A 12,167-nucleotide genomic window follows, 5' to 3' on the forward strand; every position below is an offset into this window, starting at 1 on the left:
ATTACTAGGTCCTGGAGCTTGAAAAATTTCATTCAAAGACAGTATAGGGAAGCATATTGGCACAGCTTTTTCTAGCAATTTCATCATTGAAATTTTGTAATTACTGAGTTGGCCTCCTCAGCCGTCCTCTCATTAATTACCTTATTTTATTCTTTTCTCTCTTTTTCTTTTAGTTTTTTATTTTATGACAGAAACAAAGGAAAGATGTTGCTATTTTATTTCCACTACTCAGTTTGCAGGAACTCTCATTGGGAGTTTACCTTAGAAAAATTTTGGGAAAATGTACTCTGCTGACAATGTAGCTGTTCGTATAAGCTTGGAAATGTAGTTTGTTAATAGATACTTAGCTACTGACCTTTTTATTTTTTTACTAGATCCATTTTCAATCAAGAGGAATGTTGCACGGAGCTTAAACAGCCAGCTTGTTTATGAATATGTTGTGGAGAGATTCAGGGCAGCTTATCGGTATTTTGCCTGTCCTCAGAGGAAGGGTGGAAATAAATCTACAGTGGATTCCATTAAAAAAGAGAAGGGAAAAATAAGCAAGAAACCAGTGAAGTCTGAAAATATGGCATCCAGTTGTTGCATTCTCCTTGGGGAAAGCACAGAAAAAATAAGTGCAGAAAGAGGTCAGCCTGATAAATATGAAGAAATGGAATGTACATCACAGAGATGTATTACTGAAGATGATAATTTGTTGATAAATGAACTAGATTTGGCTGAACATGGACAGGAATCTTCATCTCTTTCCACCAATGAAAGCAGTGAATTAGAGCCAAAATCAATTAAGAAACAAGATGTTTTAGTACCTTCAGAAACTTGTCATAAAAAGGAGCTCACCCAGTATAATTGCATTGATTGTAAACCCCCTGAACCAGATGAATCTGCTGGTACAGACTGCAGGTCAAATTTAGAAACAGAAAGTTCACAGCACATTGTATGCACTGACACATCTGCTACCTCTTGCAACTGCAAAGCTACAGAAGATGCTTCTGACCTTAATGATGATGATAACCACCCCACCCAGGAATTATATTTTGTGTTTGATAAATTTATTTTAACCTCTGGCAAGGTAGGATACAGTTCGTAAACAATCTGTAACGTTTTGTGGTTGTTGTATGACTCTGTATTTATAGTTTTTAGATTCAGAAATGTAAAGATAGCTTCTATGATGGTAGACTATTGTTTTGGAATGGTATTTTGGTGTATATGTTTCTTTTACTTTTTGTATTTTTGCCTGTAGTTGTCTTTTATGAATGTATATGAAACCTGAAATGTTTCAGCACTCTATTACTAGTTGGTTTGCTTAACTTTCTCATATATGAAAGGATTCATCAGATATCTTATGAAAGTGAGTTTGGTAAAGGCAGCATATGTTTTAAATTTTGCTCATTTTTTTTACATATGATTATATTTACTTCCACAAAGGAGAATACAGTGTCTGTAAACTTTAATAGTATTCTGTTTTAAAGTTTTTTTGGTGGGGGTCAAAGGTTGGTATATAAACTTAACTAAAGATAGTTGAGTTAAAACTAAGATCAGGAACCAAAAAAAAGATGAATTCAGATCCTGTGTCTGCCACTGAGCTTCTCTTTGGATTTTGGCATATCCCTTATGAGTTATAGGAGTCTTAACTTTTCCACTTTTAAAGTGGGATAGTCTGAACTTTAACTTGATAAATTATAGAAAATAAAAACCTGAGAGAGCAGAAAATAAGCTACTTTGTAACAGAAAATAATTACTTTGTTAATAAAAGTTTTAGGTAAGTTACTTTGCTTCAAGTGTAGTGTACATAATTGAAATAGTATCAGCACCTAGGTTGAAAAAATGATTATATAGATAATGTGTAAATCAAGTAGAATACAAAAAAAAACCCCTGAAAAGTCATCAAGTTTTATTGATTTATCGATAATTGTTTATTGACAAGCTTTAGAATTTTTAACCTAATTACTAAGCTGTGTTTCTTCATCCTTTGTAAGGATACTCTGTCCCATTTTGTTTAGGTTGTAGTATTTAGGGCATATGGACTACTAAAAAAGATGAAATAAATGGCGGATACTTAGAAAAGCCTCTTAGTAATATAACTGCAGTTTACGTTTCTTAATACTTTTTTTTCCTGGAACCTTATCTTAGGGTAACTATTTCTCCAATTTTATTTCTCTCTCTAGTTATCTGTAACACTTTTCTAGAATTTTCTGATAAATATGTCATTTTTTAAAAGCTTTAAAAAGCTGATAAAAATTTCTGTGGTACTGTTAATTAGCCCACAGCACAGCATTCCCACAAAGAGAGGTTTCTGTATGTATTTGGCTAGGTAAATGTCCAGGCTAACCCTGGAGGAAGAAGCTAAGTTCCTAGGCATATTACAATAAAGAAAAGAGTAGTGCTCTTCCTTAACCGTATGAGGTTTTTTTTCAAGCAGTTGGGATGAATTTTACTGTTTTGGCCACCTGTCTGGTAGTCTGTTAGAATACATTTGAAATGGTGTTGCAGAGTTTGAAAGTTAAGTTTGTGGCTATTGCATAAGAGTTGTTCCTTGTATGAAGCTGAGTCACGTTTAGAGTTCAGCCCTTTAGTTTGGTTTCTTGAGTACCATGCTAATGTAATGAAATTGAACCAACTAGTCAAGCAATGGTTTCTATAAATGACTGACTCTGAAGATAGAAAATGTTTCAAGTGAAATGAAAGGTGCCACTTGGAATTTCTTTATAATCTACTTTGTTAAAGACCTTAATAGGTTAAAATGTGATGTATGCATTTCATTTTGGGAGCTGATCACACTGTTTGAATTAACTTATACCTTTTGTATCTCCTGGTATTTCCTTTATCTTACATCTTCAGGTAAATCTAATTCTTGGTAATATAATTTTAGTGGAGAAGAAAATTAGTGGTTGGCTCAAAATGTGTTTTTTTTTACATTTAATACTGAATTTCATTAACATGCTTTTTTTTTTAACCTCTTGAAAGTGCAGGTTATCAGACTGAGTTGCATAAAAGTTTCTTTTTGTACTGCTTTGTAAGTGATAATGAAGTCCCTCAATAGTTTATTTATTAGATTCTTTTTTTAACCTTTGTATAGCCGCCAACAATAGTATGCAGCATCTGCAAAAAGGATGGCCATTCAAAAAATGATTGCCCAGAGGATTTCAGGAAAATTGATCTAAAGCCTCTACCACCAATGACAAATCGATTTCGGGAAATACTTGATTTAGTATGTAAAAGATGTTTTGGTAAGTCTTTTATTACTAGAACTACTTCCTAAGACTAGATTATTTCTTAGATTTTGAATATTTATTTTCTTATTTGAAAATAGTTTGCTTACATTTTGTTTGGGTAGAGGTTTTTAAATAGTTTAGAGACCCAACCACATATATTTATTAAATGCCTACTGTGTGCAAGGCACAGTGGTAAATGCCAAGGGGAATGCAGAGTCCATAGTGTTGCTTTTAAGGAGCTTGGACTCTGGATTTGTGCTGTCTAATATGGTGGTCACTAGATAATATGTGTCTATTTAAATTTAAATTAGCTAAAATAAAATAAAAAATTAAGTTACTCAGTTATACTAGTCACACCTCAAGTATTGAGTAGCTACATGTGGCTAGTGGCTACTGCATTGGAGAGTCTGGATAGAGAACATTACCGTCACTGCAATTTTCTTGCAGTGTTACTCTAAATGGTTGTATAAGACATGTATGAAACTTGCCATAATTGGAAGCAGAATGTGTTACATTCTATAGCAGTGGTAAACAAAATGCAGTTCAGTCAGACACAATTAATTTTAACTGGAGTGGATCAGAGGAATTGGAATTAATGATGTGGCATTTGAGATGGACTGCATTTTCAGATATAAGAGATTATGCATAAAAGCTTAGGGTGTAGTATTTGTTTGAGAGAATAATTGCCTTAAATTTGGTAGAGTATAAGAAAGGTAATAGAGGGAGATAAGGTTATAAAGATTTGGGTAAAGCCTTAAATACCATTTTTCAATAAACATTCATGGTGTACCTGGAATAAACCTTCACTCAGCAAACATTTTTTAACTACTTGCTGTGTCCCGGGTAAGATAAAGTTTCTGATGTCATAACATTAGTTCTCCATTGTAATCCCTTCCTTCTACCCTTCCTTATCTTCACCTCCTGCCAGGCAACTACTTATCTGCTTTTTGTCACTATAGATTAATTTGAATTTTTCTAGAGTTCCAGGTAAATAGAATCACATGGAATGTACTTTTTTTTTTTTTTGATGAGGGGATCTGGCTTCTTTCACTTGGCTTAATTATTTTGAGATTCATCTATGCTGTGATGTGTATCAGTGGTTTATTTCTTTGTATTGCCGAGTTGTGTTCTGTTGTGTGGCTATATCACATTTTGTTTACCACTCACTTGTTGATAAATATTGTGTTTGTTTCTAAATTTTGGCTATTATAAATAAATATACTGTGTACATTCATGTATGAGTCTGAGTATGGACATATGATTTGATTTCTCTTGGGTAAATACCTAGGAGTTGAATGGCTGGACCATGGCACATTCTTCTTTAGCAGCTTTATTAAGATATAATTCACTACATTTGTTTTTATTTATTGAGTCATATATTTATCTCAATATGGACTCATAGATGTATTATACTTTGGGTTATAATCCGATAGTACTATTTTTGTTGCCCAAATTGTTCCAGATTTGGCTGTTGGGAGTGCTTTCATTTGGTTCCTGTGACCTTTTGATATATTCCCATCAGTGTGTGGAGTTTTTTGGTTTCTTTTTGTTGTTGTTGTTAGTTTGTTCCTTTGTATTTTAGCACTTTCTTACTTTCTGGCCCTGCAAGATACTCCAGGATCATCATGAAAATTTCTGTCTCAGTCCTAGAATTAGACATTTTCCCAAAGGGCCCTGGTTCCTTTATTGGAGAATGGTGTTAGAAACCAAGATGTGTTTAGAGTGCTTGGGTGTTACTGGGTATAGTTGTTTCTAGGTCCTCTCTGAGCAAGAAAATTTATGTGTGTATACTAATCCATGTATATACACGTACCTATAAATATTTCCATGTGACCATCTTACCTTTATTAAGCTAAGCATGTCTTTGTACTGATGTGTCCAAGTCTAATACATTACCTCATGGCTCTTTCTAGCCTCCTCTTTCTGATTATCTCTAAATGTGCAACTCCAACAATGAGAAACCTGGCTCCCACCATGTGCCATGCATTTATTTAATTGTTCCATTTAAGTACACATGTATAGCATTATCAGAACTGTTATCCTATACCCTGATGGGAAGCAACTTTATCAATTAGAGTACAGTGCTTATGTGCAGTTCCTTTAACCCTTAGTCTTACAGACTCCACTTATTTTCAAAGTTAGATTAGCACCTTTCCCCCCACCCCCACTCCCTTGAGTGAAGTTTTCTTATATATTTATAATGTAGCTGGATTCTTTGTTATAGACTGCATTCCATCCTGAGATCCCCTGACCTCCTAGATGATTTTTAAAAATTTTCATATCATAAAGTTGACTCTTCATACTGCAGAGTTCTGTTGGTGTTTACAAGTGCATCATGTCATATATTACCATTAGAGTATCACACAGAATAGTTTCTCCAATCCAAAAAAAAATCACCTGTATTTCAGCTATTCAGCTTGTAACCACTAATGATGCATTTGTTTTTCAAAAGCTGAATAGTAATTTAATTCCTTACCATATTAACTCTTGGGTATGAGTCTGGAGGAGGAGATAGGAAAAAAAAAGACTATTCTTAAGTAGTGTATGGTCTTATTTGGAAAAATAAGATGACTATAAATGAAATAACTAGAAAACTGAAAGGACAGTATAAACACTGGCAAGTGGTTTGAAGAACTAAGGAAATTCAATTAAGGAGAGGTCATTAAAGGCTGTGATTGGATAAAGAAGCTTATAGGGAAGGTATGAATCTTGACCAGGCATTTGAGGGAACTGTTAGATTTGATTGAGTTGGGTACCTAGTGTAACAGTATGACAGTAGTCTTAACAGGAGGGGAAAAACCAGCATGTATATGGCAGAGAGTGGATTGTCTGAAAAAAAAAATTAAGTAATTTGTAGAAGAAAGTATATCTTGTAGCTGTTTCACAGGGAAAATGATCATGTGAAATATACATAGATCTGTAAAGTTATTTTTCTGTTCTTTCTCTGCTCCTTCCTTCCCCAGTAACATTTATGATTTTAATGTCAGAGAGTCAACAAATAATGAAGAAAAGTAAAGTTTTTAGGGTAAAAAATTGAAGACATTTTCAGATTTCATTCTCCTTACTTTTCTTTTTCCTTCTCTTTTTTTAACTTAGATGAATTGTCACCACCTTTTTCTGAACAACACAACAGGGAGCAAATTTTAATTGGCTTGGAAAAGTTTATTCAAAAAGAATATGATGGTATGTTGTATGTCAAAATTGATTGCTTTTGTTATTATAGTTACCTGGTCTGAGTTTCATTCATTTGTTTAAAAAGTGTTTATTGCATGTTATATGTTAGGTACTATTGTAGGTGCTGGGGATACAGTGCTAATAAAAGAGGTGAAACCGGCTCTCATGAAGCTTATATTAAGAGGGGTGACAGATAGTCAACTGACAAGTAAATAATATATCAGGAAATAATAAACACTGTTAAAGTACAGGAGTTAGAACGATAGTGATGAGGTGTTATGGTAGTTCTCTCTGGTAAGGTGACATTTGAGCAGAGCCGTGAATAATATAAAGGAGCAAATTATTATGAATATTCAAGGAGAGAACATTCGAGAGAGAAGGAGCAGCAAGTACAGTACCCCATGACTCAATTATGTTTGACATGCTTGAAAGTTAGTGTGGCTTGAGTGGAGTGTGTGAGGTAGACTGTAATAGAAAGGTGGGATCAGAGAGTTAACCTAGAGTTTGGATCATTAGAGTCTTATAGGTGTTGGTAGAAGGACTTTGAATTTTATTTTGAATGTCTAATGAGAAGGCTTCTGGAGGGTTTTAACACATAAGTGACATGATCTGAGAGAATGAGTACAGGTCCATAAGAATAGAAGCAAGCAGTACATTTAAGAAGCTGTTGCATAAGTTCAGATGAGACATAATAGTGATTTGGAAGAGTAGGTGAGAAGTGGTCAGATTGAGGATATATTTTGAATGTAGAGTCAACAGGATTTGCTGATGCATTACATGTTAGATGTGACAAAAAGAAAGGAGTCAAGGATGGTTTCAGGATTTTTCCTTCACTAGTTGGGTGGTGCTGTTTAATTGAGATGGCAAAAAAATAGCAGAAGGGGGCAGGTTTTGGGCATGGGGTAAAGAATCAAGAGTTCTGTGGCCAAATATCTTAGAAAAGGATAAAGAGTTCATTTATGATCAGAATGAACTTACACCTTTAAAATATGATCTGTTTTGTGGTACAGGATTCTATTTTTAATTATATTTGCTAGTGTATAAAGTATTGACCAAATCTAAGTTCTTGTTATATTAAACCCATGCACTTTTTATTTGCTGATGAATGTAGCTTCTTTTATATCTCTCGGTTGTCATTGATTTCAAGTAGGGCATCAGAACTGAATAGGAGGATTAAGTTTGAAAATACAGAATTTGTTATCTAAATATGTAGGCTACAAGAATTAATAGGGAGAATAATCCAATCTTGTTAAGCCACAGCTTATTGAGTGACACTAATAAGCATGAAGGAATAACCCTAATTATATATATATATATAAATATTATTATATATATAACTATATATATAATAATTGTGTATATAATTTATATCAAATGGATTAATCCCTCACTTTAGAGGAGAATTAATTCTATATACGAAGATGATATTTGTAAAACTATTTGAATTGTGCCCTGAAGAAACTAGTTTATTTCCAAGAGATAAATCTCTAAATATTGATCTTAACTGTTGGTATTGATGTTGAGAATGAATAAAAGTAGATGAATTTATGAGGTCGTTAAGTTGGAAGAAGGTGAAGGACTTGGTAAGTGTTTGGATGTGAAAGTTGAGAGGTGTTAAGAACCACACGTATATTTCTGAATAATAGTAAGTTTGAGGTGAAGTTGCTAGTTTAGTTTTGACTTGTTGAATTTATGATGTCTGTGGAAAAATGGGAAAAGCAGTTAGATACATGGGTGTGAGATTTTGGGGAGAAGACCTGGGCTTTAGGTGAGTGTTTTGGAATTTCTCAGTGTATCTGCTAATGGTAGATAATTTAAGCCGTGGAATTGGATAAGATTATCCTGTGGTAGGCCATTAGTAGTTAATAGAAGACTCCTCTTTCCTGATAATTATAAAACTTTTGACTTTTGTTTTCCTTTGCTTAGAAAAGGCAAGATTGTGCTTATTTGGCTCTTCTAAGAATGGATTTGGATTTCGTGATAGTGATCTGGATATTTGTATGACCCTTGAAGGCCATGAAAATGCAGAGGTAAGAGTGTTTGGAAAGTGATGTGGAAGTTTATTTTCTTCTAGTGATGAGTCCTTTTTAAATTTTGTATGTAGAATTGATAAAAATGTAAGGTGTCATTCTTTGTATAAATACATTAGCAGTAGCAGTGTTTGAAATGTAAAAGCATTAGCATTATCATTTTAGAAGACATTCAAGTATTTAAGTAAGTAAATTTACTGTTTCAGTGATTTTATAATGCAAAAACCATGTCACAGATAGTTACAAGTGCTTTTTAATGAATTTGTGGAAAAAATATACCATAGAGTTGGAATTTTTTTCATTAGAGCCAATGAAAAACTGTTGCTTCAGTTTGGTAGTGAACATTGATCTCACTTACTCTGTCTTTTCATATCTCTTACATTAGGTGATGTCTCTGTATCACTAAAGATAGAAAATAAAGGTGGACATTTAATTTATAAATGGATTGCATTCTACAAGTTGATTATAATTTGGGGGTACTCAAAACACATTTTTTTCCGTAGAAGCATTGTTATAAATTATGTGTTCTAGGCTAGCTTTTAGAAACTCATTTTGTGTGGGGAGGGGAACTAACATTTGAGCCCCCAGTATACACTTTTACATACATTATCTCATTTCACTCTTACAACCACCTTCGAGGTAGATAATTTCCCCCATTTTACAGATGAGGAAACTGAGGCTTTGAGAGATAAACTGACTTGCTCAAGTTCACACAGCTAGTAAATGTTGGAGCCGGGATTCGTACCCAGGTCTGTCTGACTCCAGAGTTCATGCTCTTTCCATTGTATCCCACTGCTTCTCTGTAATTTAATTAACCCATAATGTAGTTGAAATATAGTACTAATAGTACTGTAGAACCTAACCCCTACTTTCTGAAATTGAAAGCTTTCTGAGTTCCACCGTGAGATGCCAGGAGCAAACCTTCCCCCAGAGCAGTCTCAGCAGTGAGAGTGGGTACTTATGTTTTCCTTTTTTGTGTACCACACCTCAACAGTGGGAATGAGATTGTCCGAGCTCCAGTAAAGAAAGGGACTGAACGGACAGGGAAGAAGTGTCCCAGGCCTTCCTAGCAGCAACTAGAAAAGGAGGGTATCTCAGTAGTTGCTCGTTTCTTTAACAGCATAGCTGTTGGTATTTATGTTTCAAAATCAGGGACTGCTTGCAAGATTGGGGTGAGGCCAAGCTTCTGGCATCTTTAGTGGTGTCAGTATAGCCTCTGTTGTAATATAAAAGAATTCAGCAGAATAGTGTACCTGTGCATTTCTGAAATAGTTTTTTCAAAAGGTGTTTTTTAAATTGTTAGAACCAAAGAAAAGATGGCAGTGATACCTGGTAGATGCTTATTTCTGGTTCCAAGAAATTGCTTCTGGTGTTAATTAATATCTTTTTGTTCTATAAAGGAAATGAAAAGTTACAAATTTTTTAGTTCTCCTTAACCTACTTCTACTCAATGCCATCTCCTTGGAAAGAGGCTTCCCCTTTCCATTCTGGAGGGCAGGAATTGAGGGAATAGGAAGTGGTTTTTACCCAGGAAGGAGGTTAGGGTTTTAGATCCCTTCTATGTAAAATTTAATAATCAGACGTCTCATCACCAAGGGTTTGTATACTATATATTACCTGTGCCATTCACTCTGGGAAGTTGAAACAATGAAAATGAGTAAATTATTTTCTTCCAGATGAGCCATAATGGAAACTTTTAATTTAGCATAAATTGTATCTTTGTATAATAAAGAGAAAAACAACCTCCTTTATTATGCGTTAATTCTAAAGATTCCCTTGGAATCCCCAGGTTAAGCTGCAATGAGTACTGCTCTCTTGTAGCTAAAAAGAGCATGTTGGGGATATGCAAAAGTGATTTTAGTAGTAGATGTGGGCATTGAGCTTAATCCAGTTAATTTATGCCGTTATCTTCCTTGTTCCTTATATTAGGGTTATCGTTACCATATCAACTTTGCTGCCTAGTTTTAAAATAACCAACACATTTAAATTTGCAGAGGTAAGAGGTTTTTTTTGAAGAAATAGGTGCTGGTAATAGTAGGATTTTTCTTCTTTTCCTCATCAACATATGATAATAAATAGCTGACAGACTTAAAGTGCTACTTGTATGAAGTATGCTGCTGAATGCTTTACATAGGTGTCTCATGTAATCCTTCCAGCTCCTTTATAAAAGAGTAGGAGTTGATGATTATCTTGATTTTATAAGTAGTATGAGGCTCAGAGGGGTTAAGGATCTGGTCAGAGTCACACAGCTAGTCAGTACTTAGTTCAAGATTTGAATCCAGGTTTGTCTAAATTCACAGCCTATGTTCTTAATCACTATACTGTTTTCCCTTCACCAAACCCATCTCTAGTTGTTTATCCATGTATTTGAAAACATTATTCTCCTGTTTTTGTGCTTCTCAAACTTTAATGTGGATGTGAATTACCTGGGAATGTTGTTACTGTGCAGTTTATGATTCAGTAGACCGGAGTGGAGACTGAGATTCTGCATTTCTATCAAGTTTCCAGGTGTTGGTGATACTGCAGGTCTATGGACCATGTTCTTTGACTAGCAAGGTTATATAGACCTTCTGGCTAGAGATTTTAAGTGCTAATATTAAATGTCTAGATTAAAATAGAATTTGCACAAGACCAAGTTGAGTCAGACAAACTAATTTATTATTTATTTCTTTTGTTTTTTAGAAATTAAATTGTAAGGAAATAATTGAAAATTTGGCGAAAATTCTTAAGAGACATCCAGGTATGAACTTTAAAACAACAGAAAATTTTTTTTAGTTTTATGAAAATTATTTAACCTAGTGAAGTTTTTTTTTTTTTAAATCAGGTTTAAGAAACATTTTGCCTATAACTACTGCCAAAGTGCCTATAGTAAAATTTGAACACAGACGAAGTGGTTTAGAAGGCGATATCAGTTTATATAATACGTTGGTAAGTTTCACTGTCTGTAAAGACTCAGGTATGTTTACCGTTGTCATTTTAAAAGTTTACAGATCACTGACTGTACCTTTATGTTTAAAACTTACGAATGTGGTTAGTATAGGGAAAAAAAATTTTATCAGTCATCTTAACATTTCCTTCAGATTGACGGTTAATTTTTGCTTGACTCATTTACAGGTATTTTAAGTTTAACATTTATATATATTCTATGTGGAGTTTATCTTTTTAGCTGATCTGTAAGTTTAATTTTAATAAATTTGAAATGCTTTCAAATATGTAATTTATTTTTCAGGCTCAGCATAACACAAGAATGCTAGCTACATATGCAGCTATTGATCCTAGAGTACAGTACTTGGGATATACTATGAAAGTGTTTGCTAAGGTATTTATGAAAAAGTTAATGATCTGCTTTGTTATAATACTCATGATATTAAAGTAAAACATGCTGATGTCAGACTTGTGACAAATGTTTTCTCAGTTTTGTTTACCTGAGCTTTTAAGAAGAAACTGTCAATATTAAATGGTTTAAAGTTATACCTTTCAGAGTAGGGTGATTCTTAGTTTTTTTCTGTGTTTGCTCTCCTCTCATAGGTAACACTCTAGTAAATTTCTCATAGTATAATTTCTCAATGCAGTAATGATTTCCAGCCCTAGGCATGGGAGTTGGCATACCATCCTAGTTAAAAAGCTCTGGGTTAGGAAATCTGGTGTTTGGGTTTAGTGGTAAATTTTTCTGGCCAAGAAAACAAAGCAATACCAATAAAACCTAATGTTTCCCCTATTATAACACTTAAAATACTGAATTCTGTTT

At 33.9% G+C, this 12,167-nt stretch overlaps 1 protein-coding gene across 7 annotated transcripts in view; it reads left to right on the top strand.

Annotated features, from left to right (window-relative positions):
* The window catches only part of TUT4 (terminal uridylyl transferase 4), a 151,701-nt gene that overhangs the window by 109,212 nt on the left and 30,322 nt on the right, over window positions 1-12,167 (top strand). For all 7 annotated transcript variants that reach the window (XM_082370115.1, XM_082370113.1, XM_082370112.1 and 4 more), the window contains exons 13-19: window positions 375-1,072; window positions 3,080-3,230; window positions 6,312-6,398; window positions 8,316-8,419; window positions 11,102-11,159; window positions 11,244-11,347; window positions 11,649-11,738. In XM_082370115.1, coding sequence (XP_082226241.1) covers window positions 375-1,072; window positions 3,080-3,230; window positions 6,312-6,398; window positions 8,316-8,419; window positions 11,102-11,159; window positions 11,244-11,347; window positions 11,649-11,738 — 1,292 coding nt within the window. The remainder of the gene's footprint in view (window positions 1-374; window positions 1,073-3,079; window positions 3,231-6,311; window positions 6,399-8,315; window positions 8,420-11,101; window positions 11,160-11,243; window positions 11,348-11,648; window positions 11,739-12,167) is intronic.

Source organism: Balaenoptera borealis (assembly GCF_965194805.1).
Source record: "Balaenoptera borealis genome assembly, chromosome: 1".
NCBI lineage: Eukaryota > Metazoa > Chordata > Mammalia > Artiodactyla > Balaenopteridae > Balaenoptera > Balaenoptera borealis.